Source organism: Stegostoma tigrinum, chromosome 10, assembly GCF_030684315.1.
Source record: "Stegostoma tigrinum isolate sSteTig4 chromosome 10, sSteTig4.hap1, whole genome shotgun sequence".
Taxonomy (NCBI): Eukaryota; Metazoa; Chordata; class Chondrichthyes; order Orectolobiformes; family Stegostomatidae; genus Stegostoma; species Stegostoma tigrinum.
In genome coordinates this window covers 8,007,684-8,029,868 of record NC_081363.1, presented here as the reverse complement: position 1 = coordinate 8,029,868, position 22,185 = coordinate 8,007,684, and the positions used below count along the sequence as shown (strand labels likewise).

The 22,185-nt window shown below is 41.9% G+C and overlaps 1 protein-coding gene across 2 annotated transcripts in view; it reads right to left on the bottom strand.

Moving 5' to 3' along the window:
* Positions 1 to 22,185, bottom strand: part of rps6ka5 (ribosomal protein S6 kinase, polypeptide 5) — a 226,013-nt gene that overhangs the window by 24,368 nt on the left and 179,460 nt on the right. For both annotated transcript variants that reach the window (XM_048537950.2, XM_048537951.2), the window contains exons 6-9: positions 16,746 to 16,829; positions 12,370 to 12,473; positions 11,398 to 11,548; positions 4,924 to 5,085 (exon numbers count right to left, since the gene is read on the bottom strand). In XM_048537950.2, the coding sequence (XP_048393907.1) occupies positions 4,924 to 5,085; positions 11,398 to 11,548; positions 12,370 to 12,473; positions 16,746 to 16,829 (501 nt within the window). The remainder of the gene's footprint in view (positions 1 to 4,923; positions 5,086 to 11,397; positions 11,549 to 12,369; positions 12,474 to 16,745; positions 16,830 to 22,185) is intronic.

The window sequence follows — 22,185 nt, the reverse complement described above, 5'->3', positions numbered from 1 at the left end:
AGAAATCAGAGTTAATGTTTCGGGTCCAGCGACTGTTCCTCAGAACTGATGGTATCTAGGAAAATGTTTTTTATGCAGAAGATAGGGAGGACGAGGAGGTAAGGCGTGATTTATAGATGGAGATAGAGCCCAAAAGAGACAGAAGAACAGTCGAACAGACAAAGGATCAACCTGGGAGAACAAACAGCTACTAACGGGGACAATTTAAGATAACAATAAGTTATGTTTAATAGCAGACCATGTGATAACAAGGCGAAATATGGGGTTGGACTAAGAACATGGGAGAAGGTGCCTCAAGCCCTAAAATTGTTGAACTCGATATCAAATTCAGAAGGCTGTAGAGATCCTGAGCGGAAAATGAGGTGCTGTTATTTCAGCTTGCACTGAGCTTCACAGGAGCAGCAAGCCTGAGACAGAGATGGTGGCTAGGGAGCAGGGTGGCAACTGGAAGCACAGGGTCTTTTTTGTGGACAGAATGTAGGTGTTCTGCGAAGCGGTCACCCAGTCTATGCTTCTTTTCCCCAATGTAAAAGAGACTATCCTAGCCCTCCAATACTCCAAGGAAAAAAGCACACCAGCCTATTCAGCCTCTCCCTATAACTCAAAAAACCCTCCAGTCCCAACAACATCCTTACAAATCTTTTCTGCATCCTCTCAAGCTTAACAATATTCCTTCTATAGAAGGACAGCCAAAATTGTACTCAGTATTCCCAAACCGGCCTCACCAATGTACATTATTGCTTCTTTTGCCAATCACTTTAGACTCTGGTTCATGATCATTCCACCGTGTTCACACCCCTTGTGACTTTGATTGCCCCTATCTGTGTAACTCCCTAAAGAAAACAGGGCCTGGATACCCTAGTGTTTCCTTTTTTAATGGTAGTCCCTCACTCCTCGATGAGCTAGTCAGCCGGTACTGCAGATTCAAATGACCTGTTCCTTACTTCTTATGTTAAGAGATGGGTGCATAAAGGCCCTGATTTTTAACCAGACCCACCCAGGCTGAAGTGCTGAGATACACAGTTTACCCTCCATTAGATTCTGTTGTCCACTGAAGAAGGATCTCACCTCTGAACAGTGACAACACAAGCTTGGCTTTGAATCATTCAAAATCCTTTGTATTAAGTACCATAAAATGTTGTTTTCAAGCCACTCATTTATCCAATTTCACTGACCAAAAAACCAATAGGATTGGCTAAATCATTGATGGCCTATTAAAATACGACAAACAGAATGAACAGACTTCAATAACAATTAAGCAATAATGATGGAAAACGTGTGACCATTGTAAACTTAGATGACTCTCCCCTCTCAATTTTCTAATTCAGGCTATGCCTATAGTAGGAAGCAGCTTTGGTTTTCATTCCCTTACGTTTATTCCGCACCCCACCCCCGCTTCCACTCTCTCTTTCTTTTACTTTTTCTTTCTACAGTTACACTTCTCAGTGTTTCCCTTCATCCATGCCCCTCTGTCCCCTGGTTTTCCTGCCTCCCCTGAACTCCTTCTCTTCCCGTTCCCCTCTTTCTCTCTTACCCCATCCACACTCTCTTTCATTCCCCCTTCTATCACTTAACCCCCATGTCCTGTCTCTTTCTCTCTCCCCAACTTTCCACACTCTGTCTCTTAACATCCCTTAACTACTCTTTTTCATTCCTCCCACTTTTCTCTCCCCCCATTTTTCCTCTCTCTCTCTGTTTCTTTTTTCCCCTCTCTCTCACTTTCTAATCTCTCTTTCACTTACCTTTCTTTCTCCCTCCCTCACTTTTGCCTTCCTTCTGACCGTTCTCCTTTCTTTGACTTCTCCCTCAATCTCTTTCTGCCAACTGATTTTCCCCTTTTCCTCAATATCTCTACCCATCCTTTCCTCTTTGCTCCTGCCCACTGTCTGCCCATGCCCTTCCATCTACCCTTTCTCTTTTTCTCTCCTCCTTAAATATTCACTGGCTTGTTTCCACATTCATTCTCTTAATTAATTCTCCCATCACGATGCTCCTTCTGCTCTTAAAACACCCTCTCCAAACCTGGCTGGAAGCATGGAATCTCTTGTTGTGCTGATTTGCCACAGTTAATATAAGTTTTCTATGAAATTTTCATAAGCTCACTGTTGTACTTTAGTAAATTCCCAGTAACAATTATTTTTAGCATATCATAAATCACAAGACATTTTAGAAATAGCTGATAGGTTTCTTTGAATAGAGAAATGTGAAATCACAGGTATAAAAAGGAATGAAAATAATAAAACAGATAAAAATTATAATGTGACAGTTGTTCAATAGGGACAACATTTAGCACTGTTGATTAACATAGCTTCTTGTAAACAGCAGCAGTAAATTCTGGTCTAACACGTTTGTACTCAGGAAAATAGGTTTAAATGAAAACACCTCTGGGGTCTTGACCTTGTCAGTGGGTGTAAGGCCTCCAGTGTGATAATTACATAGCAGTTCATGTGGGGGAGCTTCAACTGGTGATGCATGAACACTGGAAACAGTTTTGGAGTGGGTGACCAAAAATACTTGACTTTTTCTGGAACTAGATTATGGGACTATCATTTTGTAAGTCATGAATCATACAATTCAGCCTACCTCTATCACTTTATGTGTCTAAAATAGCAGATGGTTAAGTCAACAGGTGACAGTCTCCTGCTGCATTTTCTGTCGATAACTTTCTGATATTAGAATACTTCTTCAGTAGAATTTTTTTCCCTCCTCAAATCGGTAAGGAAATACTGAATGAATGACAGGACATCAGGACGAACAGAGGGATGTTGAGGTGCTTGTTCACAGAACCCTGAAGGCAGCAGGACACACTAATGGGTTGGTTAAGAAGGCATACAAGACACTGTTCTTTAATAGCTGTAACATAGACTCTAGGAGCAAGGAGGTTAAGTTGGAATGGTACAGGACTGAAGTTAGACAAGAGCTGGAGTATTGTATGCAGTTCTATTCACTGCATTAAATGCATGAGGACAGCTGCAGAGTAAATTCACCAGGCTGCTGACTGGGACAGACCAGGTTAGCTATAAAGAGACAAAAATAGAAATTGCTGGAAAAGCTCAGCAGGTCTGGCAGCATCTGTGGAGAGAAGTCAGGGTTAACATTTCAGGTCCAGTGACCCCTCCCCAGAATGGACCCGAAACATAACCCTGATTTCTCTCACAGATGCTGTCAGATCTGCTGAGTAAAAAAAACAAGGAAACAAAGAAACCTACAGCACAGGAACAGGCCCTTCAGCCCTCCAAGCCTGCGCCGATCAAGATCCTCTGTCTAACCTGTCATCTATTTTCTAACGGTCTGTGTCCATTTGCTCCCTGCCCATCCATGTACCTGTCCAAATATATCTTAAAAGATGCTAACGTGTCTGCGTCTACCACCTCCACTGGCAACGCGTTCCAGGCGCCCACCACCCTCTGTGTAAAGAACTTTCCACACATATCTCCCTTAAACTTTCCTCCTCTCACTTTGAACTCATGACCCCTAGTAATTGAGTCCCCCACTCTGGGAAAAAGCTTCTTGCTATCCACCCTGTCTATACCCCTCATGATTTTGGAGACCTCAATCAGGTCCCCCCTCAATCTCCGTCTTTCTAATGAAAATAATCCTAATCTACTCAACCTCTCTTCATAGCTAGCACCCTCCATATCAGGCAACATCCTGGTAAACCTCCTCTGCACCCTCTCCAAAGCATCCACATCCTTTGGGTAATGTGGCGACCAGAACTGTACATAGTACTCCAAATGTGGCCCAACCAAAGTCCTATACAACTGCAACATGACCTGCCAACTCTTGTACTCAATACCCTGCCCAATGAAGGAAAGCATGCCGTATGCCTTCTTGACCACCCTATTGACCTGCATTGTCACCTTCAGGGAACAATGGCCCTGAACACCCAGCTCTCTCTGTTCATCAATTTTCCCTAGGACTTTTCCATTTACTGTATAGTTCGCCCTTGAATTTGATCTCCCAAAATGCATCACCTCGCACTTGCCCGGATTGAATTTCTGTTTGTGTTTCTGATTTCCAGCATTTGCAGTTCTTTCAGTTTTTATTTAGCTATAAACAGAAGCTGGATTAGCTGGGTTGTTTTCTTTAGAGGAGAGAAAGTTGTATGCCCTAACTAAAGCATACAAGATTATGATGGGCGTGGACAGTAAGGATAGAAAGCAGCTGTACCCCTTGGTTGAATGGTCAATATCAAGGGGGCATAATTTTAAAGAGGAGATGTAGGTAGGCACAGCGGTGAAGAAGGCGTTTGACACGCTTGGTTTCATTGCTCAGAATGGTCGGTATAGCAGTGGGATGCCATGTTGTGGCTATACAGGACATTAGTGAGGATACTTTTAGAATACTGCATACGATTCTGGTTGCCTTTCTATAGGAAAGATGTTGTTAAATTTGAGAGGCTGCAGAAAAGGATATTGCTGGGACTGAAGGTTTTAATTATACAGACAGACTGAATAAGCTGGGGCTTTTTCCCCGCAAGATTGAGGCACAGGGGTGACGTTATAGAGGCTTATAAAATTGTGAGGGGCATGGATGGGATAAATAGCCAAGGTCTTCTTTTCTATGGTGAGGTGAATCCAAAACAACAGGTGTAAGGGGAGAGGGAGCGATTTAAAAAGAACCTGAGGGGTAACATCATTTTTACGCAGAGGGTGGTGTGTGTATGGAACAAGCTGTCAGAGGAAGTGCTAGTGACAGGTACAATTACCACATTTAAAAAGCATCTTGGATATATAAATAGGAAGGATTTAGATGCACATGAGCCAAATATGCTGGCAAGTGGGACGAGATCAAATTGAGATGTCTGGTTGGTGTGTGTGAGTTGGACTGAAGAGTTTGTTTCCTTGCTGTATGAGTCTATGACTCCATAAGTGTTTATTGAAAAAAATCAAAGAGTTTTGACTGTGTTTTAATGGTACCTACCTGAAATATCCTATCGGAGTTCTGAGGCAATGCCGCAGGTGAATATGTAGGGTCCATTTCCGTGAATTCTTCAGCAAAATTGCTAACATCCAACTCATCCCTGATGACAGGTTTAAATGGAGCTTCAATGTTCTTGGCAGATAACTCATCCCAGTTTATCTTCTGCCAATAGTAAAAGTATGACAGAGAAGGCGATTAACAATGGCCAACAACAAATTGCACTTATACAGCTCCCACAACATAGCAAAATATCCGAAACATAGAAACACAATGTGACAAACTTGTAAGTATTACAACTAATAACTGTGGTTGATATTGGAAAAAAAATCATACATTATTCTCCTCTTAGAACATATTTATAAAACAGTAGTTTAGTTACTTCCCCACAATCACTTTTGAAAGATTTAATGGGTATTATTGGCAACCAACATCTAGGGCTGAATTTTTGGCTGAGTCTGAGTTGTGTTGAGTATTTTGGATGGATTTCCGTTGCTAGTTTTATAGCTGCATCGTAGTGTCAGAGAGTCATACAACACAGAAACAGACCCTTTGGTCCACGGCAACCAGGTTTCGTAAAGTGAACTAGTTTCATTGGTCTGCATTAGGCCCACATGTCTCTAAACCTTCCTTATTCATTTTTTTTTACTGAAGGTGGTCTGCGTGTAGGTTGCACTTCCTGAGAAAGTGGTGGATGTAGGTACAATTACAAAGTTTAAAAGACATTTGGACAGGTACACGAATAGGAAAGGTTTGGAGGGATATGGGCCAGGACCAGGCAGGTGGGACTTATTTGGTTTGGTACTATGGCCAGCATTGACTGGTTGAGCCAAAGGGTCTGTTTCTGTTATGTCTGACTCTATGGCTCTACTTGTCCATATTTCTTCTAAATGTTGTAATTGTATCTGCCCCTACCACTTCCTCTGGCAGTCTGTTCCACATATGCACCACCCTCTGTGTGGAAAACATTGCCCCTCAGGTCCCTTTTAAATCTTTCCCTTCTCACTGTAAACCTGAGCCCTCTAGTTTTGGACTCCCCTATCCTGAAGAAAAGATCATGGCTATTCACCTAATCTATGCCCCTCATGATTTTATAAACCTCCTTAAGGCAAACATGCCCCACATTCTAGGGGAATAAAGCCTATCCAGCCTCCCCTTATACCTCACTTCATTAACTATCTACCCCAACCCCTATGATGTCTCTCACATCCAATTCCAGTCCCACCTGAACATATGCTATTCCCAGAACAACTTGCCACTTGGCAGATATCCCAGAATTCATTAGCATTGTCACAAAGGATGCTATCTTTAAAAGCTGTTTGTTGACGTGGACAAGCACAGTAAGTCAGAAGACACACTGTATGGCTCCACACATTTGACAAAGATATAGCAGACAGGGGAATATCAGCACCAGAGAATGCTCAGAGACATTCGTACATGGTATCCAAAATAGTGGTCCAGAAGAGCAAGCAGCGAGCTGGAGTCACAAGTACCTGCTATGACTTTGAAGCTAGGAATTCTCTGTGTTTATTATAATTTAGTTAGTTGCAAAATAAGAGAGAGCATATTAATGAAGCAAGATTAAGTAACAATGGAGGGTGACAATGAGTAATAATCCCTGTTAACAGGCATCTCACTGTTCACCAGCATCTTGTCCAGATATTAGGAATTTAGTCGGAAAACATGGCTGGTTACTCCCGAGGTTGAGGAAGACTTTGCTTAAGTTCTCACATTTCTTGCCACAGTCACTATCATTCAGCATCTGGGAAGGTCTGACCCATAATTTTCACAAATCGTTTTTAGTAATGTCGTGTATAGTAGAAAACAAAGACACTATGGAACTAAATGACACTGTAGATGCGAGTCCAAGGGTGGTTGAGCTCACTACTCTCAAGCAGTAGTTATACTAGAAATACAGCACTTAGACTTGCAGAGAGGAGACAGATGGAGAGCAATCACGGTGCTCTTTCTGATCACCTATTAATGATGTGGAGGTGGTCCACCTGATGAAGGAGCAGCGCTGTGAAAGCTTGTGATTTCAAATAAACCTGTTGGACTTTAACCAAGTCTCGTGACTTTTGACTTTAATCACCTAATAAAATTGTGCTGATGGTTACAGCTTTAAGGAACTTGTGCACATTATTCCTGTTAAGAAGTCAATGCAGTATTGAGGGAAGGTAGCTTTTTTAAAGGTGTTGTCTTTTGGTTTACATGTTACATGGTGGCCTTCTCATTGCTTGCCTATGATTGCTGCCTCCATCACAATTTTAGTTAGTTTACTCATCGATGGGACAACTGAAGTCTTTAACTGGGTAATTAATTAATCAGTGGTAAAGGCTCATGGCAAGTGAGTAGACTGGCTCCTTGATTGGTTCCCTGGGCAGAGCAGGAACTGTTGTGCTTCAAATACTTCTGTCTTGGGTTAATGCAAAACAGACCACAGCACCAGTATAAGAGCAGTGAAGTTCCCTGGTGTCTAGGTCTCTAGGTCTCTCACTGATTCCTCAGATACAGATACTGGTCTTTTCTTTCAATGTTGCTCAGGAACTTTGCTGGGCACATAATTGGTTGCCACACTTGCCTACAAATCAATAGAACAATACTTCAAAAGATTAGCTGTAGATAAAGGAAGGACATTTTTATGAAGTGAAACTTTATAATCTTTTGTCAACTGCACTACCCCCTAGTGGTAATTCTTGCCCTTCACTTCAGAAAGCCTTTTTAGGACATTATGCGTCTGACACAAACAGTTTCTTCAGAATACTCAATAAAACAACCAGTAAATAGCACTGGAGGTCACTTGCATCTATGTAATACCACTGTTGGAACACTGCTGTCCAAAATTAAGATTAAGCAATCAAAACTATATTGAAAGTAATTTGTGGAGTCATTAGTGGGCACTGATAGCAATGGTGGAAGTGGAAGGAGATGCAGGATTCCCTCAGTTGAGTCAAAGTGGCTTTGAATGATTTCCTCCATTCTGTTATCGGGTATTAAGAATTAGCTGTCGCTTTGTTTATAATACTTTCGTCTCTGAGTTACAAGATTTAGAATTTACGTTGTACTTCAGGGCTTGGTTACTAAAAATGAAGGCCAGTACTCCAGTTTAGCAACGTCAGAGATACTGTCTTTCTGATGAGATGTTAAACTGAGGCCCCATACCTCCTTGGATAGGTGTAAAAAATTTCATGGCACTATTTTGTAGAACTGTGGAGTTATCCTTAGTTTCTGATGCCTCAATCAACATCACAGAAACTGATTACTATCTGATTTTCAACTCATTGCTAACATGGGAATTTGTTGTGTGCATATTGGCTGCTGCGTTTCCTACAGTATACCAGTGACTACACTTCGAAAGTTCTTGCAGGCTTTGAGATTGTCAGTTGTCATGAGCAGTAAAATGCAAATCGAAGTTTTTTTTCCTTTTATGAACTTAGTGAATAGTACAGCAGGATCAAAGGGGCATAGGGCCTGCTTCTGCTCCCACTTCTTATGAAATATAGCAAATACAAGAAGTGCTACAATGCTGCTCGATCCACAGAAAACATAAACCAAACAAAATATTAGCATACCACAATACTGTATATGCAAACAGAGCTCCGCACACACAGTGATTCTCCAGTTGACTCATATATATGTTATATAGCATGCTAGAAGAAATATAAACCAGATTGTGTCTTCTTCTGTATAACAAAGTGTGAAGCTGGATGAACACAGAAGGCCAAGCAGCATCTCAGGAGCACAAAAGCTGACGATTCGGACCTAGACCCTTCATCAGAGAGGGGGATGGGGAGAGGGAACTGAAATAAATAGGGAGAGAGGGGGAGGTGGACCGAAGATGGATAGAGGAGAAGATAGGTGGAGAGTAGAGTATAGGTGGGGAGGGGATAGGTCAGTCCGGGGAGGACGGACAGGTCAAGGAGGCAGGATGAGGTTAGTAGGTGGGAAATGGAGGTGTGGCTTGAGGTGGGAGGAAGGGATAGGTGAGAGGTGGAACAGGTTAGGGAGGTGGGGAAGAGCTGGGCTAGTTTTGGGATGCAGTGGGGGGAGGGGTGAGCTGGGCTGGTTGTTGGGATGCAGTGGGGGAAGGGGAGATTTTGAAGCTTGTGAAGTCCACATTGATACCATTAGGCTGCAGGGTTCGCAAGCGGAATATGAGTTGCTGTTCCTGCAACCTTCGGGTGGTATAATTGTGGCACTGCAGGAGGCCCATGATGGACATGTCGTCGAAGGAATGGGAGGGGCAGTTAAAATGGTTCGCGACTGGGAGGTGCAGTTGTTTATTGTGAACCGAGCAGAGGTGTTCTGCAAAGCAGTCCCCAAGCCTCCGCTTGGTTTCCCCAATGTACAGATGGCCACAACGAGTACAGTGGATACACTATACCACATTGGCAGATGTGCCACAATGATGCCACCTGAAGGTTGCAGGAACAGCAACTCATATTCCGCTTGGGAACCCTGCAGCCCAATGGTATCAACGTGGACTTCACAAGCTTCAAAATCTCCCCTCCCCCCACTGCATCCCAATACCAGCCCAGCTCATCCCCTCCCCCCACTGCATCCCAAAACCAGCCCAGCTCGTCCCCGCCTCCCTAACCTGTTCTTCCTCTCATCTATCCCCTCCTCCCTCCTCTAGCTGCACCTCCATTTCCCACCTTCTAATCTCATCCCGCCTCCTTGACCTGTCCGTCCTCCCCGGACTGACCTATCCCCTCCACACCTATACTCTCCTCTTCACCTATCTTCTCCTCTATCCATTCCCGGTCCGCCTCCCCCTCTCTCCCTATTTATTTCAGAACCCTCTCCAATGAAGGGTCTAGGCCCGAAACATCAGCTTTTGTGCTCCTGAGATGCTGCTTGGCCTGCTGTGAACATCCACTGCGCCTGGAGGACCATCAATGTGGTGAAAGACGCTCTTTGGTCTGCCCGCAAATTGCTGGTCTGCCAGCTGAAAGAACTGACCCCGACCGAGTGTTGCAGACTGGCGCACTCCAAGGTCCAGGGCTACGGCTGAGGGACGCGCTAAAGCTTGGGGCAGCCGCCGCCAAGGCGCGGTGGGGAAAGACCACCGTATGAGCCCCCTCGTCCAGAAAAGGGGAAAGACTCCTATCTGGTAACTGGGCCCAGCTGGCGCCTTCCCCAACTGGTCAGGGGGCCAACTGGGACTGTGCGGGTTGACGACTGCTGGGGCGGTTTCTTTGCTTTTTTTTTCTCTGTTTTTTTTTTCCTTTAGTTGGTGTACGTACCCCCGGGTAACCCGGAGTGGCTTGCATGACTGGGTAGGTGTATAAATGTTTTATTTTTTGTACATTCTATGAATAAAGTATACTTTTTCAAATAAAAAAAAAGCTGCTTGGCCTGCTGTGTTCATCCAGCTTCACACTTTGTTATCTTGGATTCTCCAGCATCTGCAGTTCCCATTATCTCTGTGTCTTCTTCTGTGTTTTTTTGCCAAAGACAAAGCACAAACTATTCGATGCACTAGTATTCTGATGTAGGGGCCTTCACTTCCTTTGACTTAAGAACAAAGAAAAGTACAGCACAGGAAGAGGTCTTTCAGCCCACCAAGACTGCACTGACACATAATGCCTTTTGAAACTAAAGGCCTTTTGCCTCTTTGCTGCATTTAGCCCTCTATTCTTTACCTATTTATATATCTGTCAAGTTGCCTCTTAAACATTGGTATTGTATCTGTCTCCATCATCTCTTTGGGTAGCACACTCAGTCACTCACCACACTTTGCAGAAAAAAAAACTGGCTCTCACATCTCCTTTAAACCTAGGCCCTTTTACCTTAAAGGTATTTCCTCTGACTAATTGGCATTCCTACTGTGGGGAAAAATCTCTGGCTATCCATTCTATCCCGTGCTCTCATCATTTTGTAAACTTCTATCAGGTCAGCCCCTATCCTTCACTGTTAAAGTGAAAACATACCAAGTTCACTATTTCCTCACAGCTAATACCACAGCACACCCCTCCAAACTCCCAAACTAGGCAATATCTGGTACACTGTTTCTGTACCATTTCCAAAGCCTCCACATCCTTCTGGTGGTGTGATGACGAGAACTTTCCGCAATATCCCAAATGTTGCCCAAGTAAAGTTCTTCACAGGTGCAACATGACTTGCCAATTCTCACACTCTATACCCTGACCAATGAAGGCAAATCTTAATGAGTGTTTCCAAAAATTCTAAATTTTTGCTCCAGATCCCAGTAACTTTAGGTATTTTTTGCTAACTATGCTAGTTATAGAATAACCATTTCTGAAGAAGGGTCTAGGCCTGAAACATCAGTCTTTCTGCTCCTCTGATGCTGCTTGGCCTACTGTGTGCATTCAGCTCTACACCTTGTTATCTATTGAATAACCAAACCTGGTTATAATGTGTTCATCTGCCTTAATCGACCATGTATAAATAGGATTCCATTGACAGCTAGCCAAAGGCCACAGTTTAATATTAACCACACTTAATTTTCCACACCTGGAAGAAGGGATGAGACTTAATTTCATCAGCACCTCCTGGACCAGAGCCCAACCGTTTCTTAGGATCTTTAATCAGGAGCTGCTTCATTACATCTTTAGCTAAAGGACCAATTTCTGGAGGATATGGAGGATCACTTTTCAGAATTCTCCTAATGGGGAGAAAAAAACGTTTAATTGTTAAATGTTTAAAAATTGTTAAACCTTTTAGCTTGGAGAACTTAAATGCTACATTTACAATTTTAATGTCGGATTGAATACAGTGTGCTTGCTGGATTACGTACTCAATGCTCGCTGGATCAATCAAAGGGATACATTGATATATAAATAATATCAAACAGGTCAGCATCTCAGCAATTGGTATAGGGGTTACACAAAAGTGTAAGCATACAGAGGGACCAGAGATTAAGTTTAAGGTAAACAAGTATTAAGTACTCGGCCTGGAAAGGAGAAATAGACTGAGTTTAAATAACTACGGATAAATGTAGAGGAAGTTGAGTTCTTGAGAAATGGAAGTTTTTCAGAATAGAAGTGAGGTTTCAGAATAGAAATGAGGATCTGAGTGATATACAACATTTTTATATTGAGGAAAAAGTAAACCTGATTTGTATTTCAAATCAATATTGATGTAGAACAAAGGACACCAAATTCAACACTGATATCAGGAAAGTCCTCTTCACACAAAGACTGATCAATATAAATTTCCTGATTGACTATTAAAGGCAAAAACTTTGAAATCATATAGGGAATTACAGGATGCTTCAATGAGGGAATCGCTAAGATTACAGTACACTATAGAGGGCATGAGGTGCAAGAGTCCAATCCACTGATTACGATCTCCTATAGGCCTCCTCCTACTTTACTTCATCTAAGCCTGCCCTGCTGAAAAGAGGGACTATGATAGGTCAAATGGTTTCCCAAGTCTGTAATTATGCACTGTACTTCATTTCGCAACAGCAATTCCACTCCTTACTTTGAAATTTCAGATTGTGAATTCCTTTCTCCATCAACAGTAAAAGGGGATGCTCCAGTTTTCAGTTCATACATCAGGACTCCAAGGCTCCACCAATCTACAGCCTGAATAAAGAAGAGGGCTATTGTTAAGTTACAAAAATACTGCACATTATACAATCTCATCTGCTATTGCATTCATTTGCACATCATAGAGGAAACAAAAGCTGAAGTATATGGGTAGAAGGAAATTCTTGTGTTTAGCCTTCAATCAGGTTCTTTGTTGAACAGTGGAGGTTGGTTAGCTCAGTTCATTAGACATTTAGATGGTCAGAGTGTGGTGTAGAATAAAGACAACAATATTGGTTCAATCATGGTACTGGCTGTGAGAGTTCTTGCATGTATTGCCTCCTCACCTTGCCCCATGCTTGTGCAATAGTGGCCTTTAAGCTACGCATGATTAATTGCGGACAGCTCTTTCTGGATGATAGAATCTCAACCTTATATTGTCCAGAAACTAAAATTGTGTGGTGCTTTCAATTTATTTTTAGGGCTCTTGTTGCACAGTATCATTGTCCCGACCTTTGGTTCAAAAGGTCCCAAGCCCCAACTGCCTCAGAAATGAGCTTTGCAAGTGTGAGACGTAACACACTGTATCATAATTCCAATGTTACGAGCATGAAGCTCTCAAGTTATTCATGTCCAAGCTTTCTCCCTGGGGGTGGGAATGGACATCTTAACTAGGACATATGAAGAAGACAGTGGTCTCCATATACTTATCATTGGGAAAGAAGTGACAATAAAACATCTACAGGGAGACTAATCTACTCACCCAGTGGGAGCATTGATGGGCATAAGGGAAAATCTGATGAATATAGAAGGGGACATCTGCAACAGGATGAAGATTGCAATAATTCATATAATGTACACTAATTTAACAGATCCATAGGCAAATACAGAAATTAAGCTAATATACAAGTGACCAAGTGAACATTAGGCTATTTTTTTTCCTCTTGATTCATTCTTGGGATGAAGGCGTCGCTGGCTAGACAGGATTTATTGCCCATCCCTAATTGCCCAGAGGCAGTTAAGAGTCAACCACATTGTTGTGGGTCTGGAGTTACGTGTAGGCCAGCCCAAGTAAGGATGGCAGTTTCCTTCCCTAAAGGACATTAGTGAACACACATGGGTTTTTTCCAACAATAATCAATGGATTCATGGTCACCATTAGACTGTTAATTCCAGATATTTATTGAATTCAAATTCTACCATCTGCCATGGCGGGATTCAAACCCGGGTCCCCAGAACATTATCTGGGGCTCTGGACCAACAGTCCAGTGATAATACCAATAGGCCATTGTCTCCCCTTGAAGGGGATACATTAAACTTTTCAACTATTAGCCTGCTAATAAACCAGCTTACAGATATGCATGTATACCTACGGATTTACTGTCCAGAAATTCTACCTCTTGTAGAGAAAATTGAGGCATACTTTTAACCTTTAACTTAAGAAAGTCTACGCAAACTTCTATATTGGTAATTTCCACTGTACACAGTTTCCTGTCATGGTTTCTGAATAAGCTGGTCAAACTGTTTGAGATATGTTTTGAGAACATTTTGCTACTGAACTGGTACCAGCTCTTTTTTTGTAAGGATTTCAGAAACTCTTTTGTTTTTATACACTTTCAAACAGGTTGGAAAGTAAAAAATTGAAGTCTTATTTTAGAACAAAATTCAAAATACAGAGAGGTGACAGGTGAATTCACTCCCCAAGAGCCCCACATTACCCCACTAAATTCAATCACCGAATTACAGAAAAGTCACCATGGTAAATAGAATGAAGTCCCAGAGGTTTAGGATCAGGCAAGGTTCTTCAGCTATAGTAGAAACTGCAGATGCTGGAGAATTTGAGATAACAAGGTGCAGAGCTGGATGAATACAGCAGACCAAGCAGTGTCAGAGGAGTGGGAAGGCTGATGTTTTGGGCCTAGACCCTTCTTGCTAGGCCCGAAACGTCAGTCTTCCTGCTCCTCTGATGCTGCTTGGCCTGCTGTGTTCATCCAGCTCTGCACCTTGTTATCTAAGGTTCTTCAGCTGCCTTTTTGTCAAAGTAACCAAGTCTTTGTACAGGTATTTGGAGGGTGGGGTTTGTGAGGACCCTACAAAGTCAATAAGGGGAGACAAGTGTGTCATTTAGTGCTGGGAGGGAGCAAGAGATGTGAGAGAAAGAGGCAGCCAACAAGAATCTGCAAGGGAAACTTTGGAGGGTGTGAGATTTATAATTTGACCACATTGGTCAGAACGTCAGAGCTACAGACTCGGGATCTTCATCCTTTGGCCAATGGGTCATTCTCGAAGGCGAGTGTTTTTTTTCAGAAAGCTAAATTGCAGAGACTTTTTTCCCTTTTCCTAAAGAGACAGAGAGAGAGAGAAAGAGAGAGAGAGAGAAAAACGAAGAGTGTGCGTGCAGAGCTGTTTAAATGGATAGGCACTGGGAGGTACGTTATTGCTGTACAGGACATTGGTTAGGCCATGTTTGGAATACTGTGTGCAGTTCTGGTCTCCTTACTGTAGGAAGGATGTTGTAAAACATACAAGTGTCCACAAAAGATTTGCAAGAATGTTGCTAGTGTTGGAGGGCTTGAATTATAGGGAGTGGCTGAATCGGCTGGGGCTATTTTCACTGGGGTGTCAGAGGCTGAGGGTGACATTATTGAGGTTCATAAAATCATGAGGGGCATGGATAGGGTAAATAGACAGGGTCTTCTCCCCATGGTGGGTATTCCAAAACTAGAAGAAGTAGGTTTAATGTGAGAGATGAAAGATTTAAAAGGAACCTGAGGAACAACTTTTCACACAGAAGGTGATGTGTGATATCTGGTCAGCATGGATGAGTTGGACCAAAGTTGTACATTTCTGACTCGGAAAGGAAAGCTGCAAAGAAATCAGGACAGTAGGGAACCTACGAAAAGTTGTATAGAGAATGTTATTTATAATAATCAATTATTAAATTTAAATTGAGATTCAGATTTGAGGCTCAGTAAAAAGGGTAGTAACTACTTCGTTATAATATTCCAGCTTTGTACAAATGCAGCAGAAACACAGCTACTGTGAATTTGTTAAACTGTAAGGTGGTGTGTTTAAGTGATTTTATTTGTGTCAATTATCTTGAATGGAAACAATTTTAACAACTTCAGCTTGTTGTCTGGTGCCAATTTAAATAGTGGTATCCAAGAAATTAATGCTTCAGCTTTAAGTTTAATGGCATTAATAAATATTAAGTATATAAATTAATTCTTCTAATTCTGCTCCTGAGTACCCTACTCTTTTCATAGCCTATTCAGCCACTCCCTATAATTCAAGCCCTCCAACACTAGCAGCATTCTTGTAAATCTTTTGTGGAAACTTGTATGTTTTACAACATCCTTCCTACAATAAGGAGACCAGAATTGCACACAGTATTCCAAACATGGCCTAACCAATGTCCTGTATGCTATATATGCTACATATCAAAACAAATGCAGAAGGTTGTGTGCTACATGATTGCATCACGTAATAAATAAAGTAGAGAGAATGAAAAAGTAGACCCCCAAAACCAAAACATAGTCCTTGACAATCAATTTGAAACCCTCAGGAAGAGCCCTCAAAAAATATTTTGTGCCCTGCTTCAGTCAAGTCTCATTTAAAATATTCATAAACATTTCTGCCTCATCCTTGTTCATTGTTTTTTCAATGATTACTGTTCAAAAACTGGGCAAAACCCAATGATTAACAGCAGCTGCAGTTCTTTTGTTTTCTTTGGTCATTAATAATGATTGTTTATGGAATGGCTTTCTTGTTCCTTAACTGAAAGGTTAAACATTCAGTTAAAAATCTTCAGAACCAATTTTGATGTTAATGAGTTTTTGTTTCATTAAAAACTGTGAAATGTGTTAGTAATTAACTTCTAAACCAAGGTATTTTGTTCACCTGCACTTGCTGCCCTAGAAGTTAGAGATTGTGAGAATTACAATACTATGGATGTAAAAGTGTGAAATTCCTTCTCAAGAACAGACATTAAGTACCAAGTAGTATGACTGGATGACCATACCAACTATTAACACTGAAAGAACTGTGGATGCTGCAAATCAGGAGCAAAAATAAAACTGCTGGGAAAGCTCAGCAGGCCTGGCAGCATCTGTGAAGAAAAAAAAGCGTTAATATTTTGGGTCTGCTTCTGACCCTTCTGAGGAAGGGTTATCAGACCTGAAACGTTAATTCTGATTTTTCTTCACAGATGCTGCCAGAACTGCTAAGCTTTTCCACCAACTTTGTTTTTGTTCGCAACTATAAACACCCGCTATTGATTCTAGCCAAATAACTTGTAACAGAGTGCAAACTTTTGCAGAGATTATATACCTTATCATGTCCTGCATCTCCACCCTGAACAATTTCTGGAGCCATGTACTCTATAGTGCCGCAAAAGGAGTATGCCCGTTCATTCTGGAGTTTAAAAAAAGTGAAGAATGAAAATCAGAGCATCAGTATCTGTTTCAAATTGAGAAACAATTTTAAAACTATCACCATATCAGAACATTTTTTCATAACATAACCTGCAACAGAAGCAAAGGACTCAGTCATAGTTCATGTCAGCAAATTCTTTTTCCACAGAATAAAAATTGAAGATGAATAATATATCCTTAAATCTTAAAAGTGTTAAATAGTTTCTGAAATGCAGAAATAAATTTTCATTTGTCTTTGGGTTTGGAACCATTCAATGTCCTTGCTTTTATCTCGGTCACAAAATAAAGTGGTCTCTGTGTAAAACCAATAAATTTAAATTTCAAAACTGTATGTTTTGGATAACAAGAGACATTGAGAAGTAGTTTCATTTATCTGTCAGGGTTTAGCACGCATAATTTTAATGAGATTTGCTTAATTTTCTCAGTTTCCTTTATTCCTTACTGGATGCAAACATTTGTTCATTGTCTTGTCTCTGCCCACTCAAATATTCTGATTCCCCTTGGAATCTCTAGTTGGGTTTCTAGATCTGGAATTTCTCAGACTGATTTAAAACTGTTGGCACTGAATCAAAGAAAGGTCTAGTCTCGAGTAACCAGTTTCAAGATGCGTGCCGAGTCTTCCTTGATAATATTAATTATGAAGAAATCCGTACAATTATGATACACTAGCTTCAAGTTTATCAAAGGAAAACACCAAATAGGCTGACTGCAAGACCAGTTACTAATCCAAGGTGTGGAGCTGGATGAACATGGCAGGCCAGGCAGCATCAGAGGAGCAGGAAAGCTGACATTTCGGATCTGGACCCTTCTTCTGAAGGGTTGGCAGTTCCTACGATCTCTCAGCTACTAATCTACCTCTTCTTAGCTTGCTAGTTAATCACTCATCAAACCAATGGTCCCAGTTACAGCAAAACCATGATTCAAACAGAAGTACTGGGTCCTAAATCTCAACAGGATTCTCAGGTCAAATAATTCGTTAAAGGAAGAGGAATGCTAGTAATACTCAACAACTTTTCCCTCAAACCCCTCATATTTCATTATGTCATATGCCTGCTGATGTTTTAACACCGCTTATCCCCAAGTCACTTGAAGCTAGGATCAAAAATGGTCTGAAGTGACCTTTGGATAGTGACGGCGTGTCCCCAAAGATGTCACCTCACTGCAACTGAACTCTCCAAGTTTACTCTGAGTTCTTAAGGATGTGTCATAAGTCCTTTTCCTCGCTATCCATTCAGACACAAAAAGAGAAATCCAAACAAATTTCATATAGCACCAAGCCAAGACTGGACAAGAAGTAGCAAACCAAAGAATGTCACATTCTAACACTATTTCACAAAGACACACCCAAATATAGAGATCATCACTAGACAGTTTGTGCGTTAAGAACCGATGATCATTCGCGTGCAAGAAACAGATGTGTTTGTTGCCAGGGCAGTCATTTTACAAAGGAATTCAACAAGTGATTTTCCTTAGTTGGTCTCTTCATTGCAGTTCTTCAGCTGCATAAATGAAGAATCTTTTGTTTTGAAGTTCTTATATTCCTGAACCTAATCATTTAACAATTAGCACATTGAATAGATGATTCATTTTGTAAAGCTCAGCTGTGACCAGTAAATTGTGGTTTATATGGGTGCCTGAACAAGAAATAAGTACTGCATTCTAAGGAAATGTGAGACCTCAGAAAGATGTATGCCACGTTATCTTCAATTACCATCTAGAAGGGACAGGAAGTTGCCTTGTCACTAGACACAGCAAAGAAAAAGGAAAGAGAGAAAATACATCAAAATATAAAAATAAACTATAAAATGGAATCCAGATATAGTTGTATGGATTGGATTTGGTTTAAGTGGCTTTTACATTTGAGATGTTGAAGCAGGCATCCCAAGTTTGTAATGTAGATTTTGCTAAAGGCCATCTTGTTTGTACTATCGGAAATCAAGTTTGTAACCAGAAAAAACCTTTGTTTCCTGGATAAAATAGTTGTAATGGCACGTTACCATAATTACAGACTTCAGCAACAGCTTGACATTGTTTCATGTCTTCACCCCTAGTGTCACTTCTATTCTCTTTCTGTGTCCTCAGTTTAATTTCAAAGTCCTCTCAAGACTGTACATGAGTGAACAGCAGGATTGCGTGGTACGCCAGACTCTTCTAATGCTTATTTTAAGGTTTTTGTCTTAGTTCAAAAAAATGTTTTCACTTGACAAAGCAACATACAGTAAATGGGAGGACCCTTAGGAGCACTGATTTATAGAGGGATCTTGGATTGCAAATCCATAGCTCCCTGAAAGTGACATTGAAAGTGAATGATGTGGTAAAGAAGGCATTAGCGTGCTTACCTTCCTTGGCTGGGGCACTGACTATGAAAGTTGGCAAAACACACTGCAACTGTATACAACTTTAGTTAGGTATCACTAGGAGTGCTTGTGTAGTTCTGGTTGCCACACGGATAGGAAGAACGCATAGGGTGCAAAAAAGGCTTACCAGGATGCTAGATAATAAAATGTGAGGCTGGATGAACACAGCAGGCCAAGCAGCATCTCAGGAGCACAAAAGCTGACGTTTCGGGCCTAGACCGTCCATCAGAGAGGGGGATGAGGTGAGGGTTCTGGAATAAATTGGGAGAGAGGGGGAGGCGGACCGAAGATGGAGAGAAAAGAAGATAGGTGGAGAGGAGAGTATAGGTGGGGAGGTAGGGAGGGGATAGGTCAGTCCAAGGAAGATGGATAGGTTAAGGAGGTGGGATGAGGTTAGTAGGTAGGAGATGGAGGTGCGGCTTGGGGTGGGAGGAAGGGATGGGTGAGAGGAAGAACAGGTTAGGGAGGCAGAGACAGGTTGGACTGGTTTTGGAATGCAGTGGGTGGAGGGGAAGAGCTGGGCTGGTTGTGTGGTGCAGTGGGGGGAGGGGACAAACTGGGCTGGTTTTGGGATGCGGTGGGGGAAGGGGAGATTTTGAAGCTGGTGAAGTCCACATGATACCATTGGGCTGCAGGGTTCCCAAGCAGAATATGAGTTGCTGTTCCTGCAACCTTCGGGTGGCATCATTGTGGCAACTCATTTTCCGCTTGGGAACCCTGCAGCCCAATGGTATCAATGTGGACTTCACCAGCTTCAAAATCTCCCCTTTCCCCCACCGCATCCCAAAACCAGCCCAGTTCGTCCCCTCCCCCCACTGCACCACACAACCAGCCCAACTCTTCCCCTCCACCCACTGCATCCCAAAACCAGTCCAACCTGTCTCTGCCTCCCTAACCTGTTCTTCCTCTCACCCATCCCTTCCTCCCACCCAAAGCCGCACCTCCATCTCCTACCTACTAAACTCATCCCACCTCCTTGACCTGTCCGTCTTCCCTGGACTGACCTATCCCCTCCCTACCTCCCCACCTATACTCTCCTCTCCACCTATCTTCTTTTCTCTCCATCTTCGGTCTGCCTCCCCCTCTCTCCCTATTTAATCCAGAACCCTCACCCCATCCCCCTCTCTGATGAAGGGTCTAGGCCCGAAACGTCAGCTTTTGTGCTCCTGAGATGCTGCTTGGCCTGCTGCGTTCATCCAGCCTCACATTTTATTATCTTGGATTCGCTAGCATCTGCAGTTCCCATTATCACTTACCAGGATGCTGCCTGGATTGGAGTCTATTATCACAAGGAGAGGCTGGACAAACTTGGATTGTTTTTGCTAAAGTCTGAGACACTGAAGGATGACATGATATGGGTATATCAAATTACTAGAGGTATTGTAGAGTGGAGGGTCAGAGTTCTGTTCCCACGGTGGAAATGTCAAACACCATGGGGCATAGTAGGAAGGGGAAAGTCTAAAGGCGATATGCCACACAAAATTTTGCCTGGAACACACCACCAGGAGAGGTGGTAGAAGCAGATACAAATGTTTAAGAGGCATTTAGAAAGACAAATGAACAGGCAGGAAGTAGATGGATAGGGACCATATGCAGGCACATGGGATTAATTTAGAATGACGCAGATGTCATGGGTGGAAGGGCCTGCTCCTGTGCTTTAAGGTTCTATGCCTGTAATGTTACCACAAAGTTAACATGAAAATATGTATATACAAGAAGCAAGTATTTAGGCTCAGACACAGTTAATTATTTGAAACCAAAATCAGAGATGTAAAGTTTGGAAATTGTTAAATGTTCTGGTTTTAATGCGGTTACTCTATTCCTGGATACAGAAAAAGCAGGCAACAGAGGCAAATTGATCTCATATTTCCTAACAGACTGTAAGTTCAGCCTTGTTTCAAACAATGGAGGCAAACACTTCTAATAATCTCTACAAAATACATTTTCAGAGCTGAATACAGAACAAATGCATTCCACTACAACTGAAAACACCAAATTCAGCTCTCTACTTCTAATTATCATCCTTTGTCTTTTAAAGATTAGTTTTATTTTTTGGACAATAATCTACAAGGTTTGTTGTTAATGTTTGATCAGTGGGTAAACACAAGTTCATCATTTGAAATTAACTGTGTAACTGTGATGTTCCATTTCACCCTACGTTTTCTTTAAAATAAGTTATGAGCCACTGGCATCAACACTAATAACATCCATCAGATAGACACTTAGGGAGTGGACAGTAAGTATTGCGGTCACCAGATTTATTTAGTATGTTAGTACCAATGGGGAAAATGGAAAATAACACTGCACTTAAGTCAAAATACTTCAGTGATGTATGTTATGGCTGATTTATAATCTGAACCTGTACTCATAAAAACATTCACTTCATCCAAGCACCACACAACTTTAAGTGCTCTTTCCAGGCACAGCTAAATCCTAATTAGATTCCCTGCAGTGTGGAAACAGGCCTTTCAGCCCAACAAGTCCACACCGCCCCTTGAAGCATCCCACCCAGACCCATCCTCAGATAACCCACACACCCCTGAATGCTATGGGCAATTTAGCACAGCCAATTCACCTAGCCTGCACACCTTTGGACTGTGGGAGGAAACCGGAGCACCCAGAGGAAATCCATGCACACACGGGGAGAATGTGCAAACTCCACACAGACAGTTACCCAAGTTTGGAATTGAACCCGGGTCCCTGGCACTGTGAGGCTGCAGTGCTAATCACTGAGCCACCGTGCCGCCCCTGGCATTAATCTTCAGTTATCCACACTGAATGCTGTTCAAAGTTTACATGGTGATAGCGTGATTATTTAAAACACACATGGTTATGCTATATTTGAATGTGAAACATCGAAAGTCCATATATAATGCCAACATATGTTCTTATGTTATAATGACAAGCATTTTGAGGGTGTTGCTTCTCAAACAGAAAATTTCAGAAGATTGTTGAGTTGAATAGTGATCTCTGTAAAGG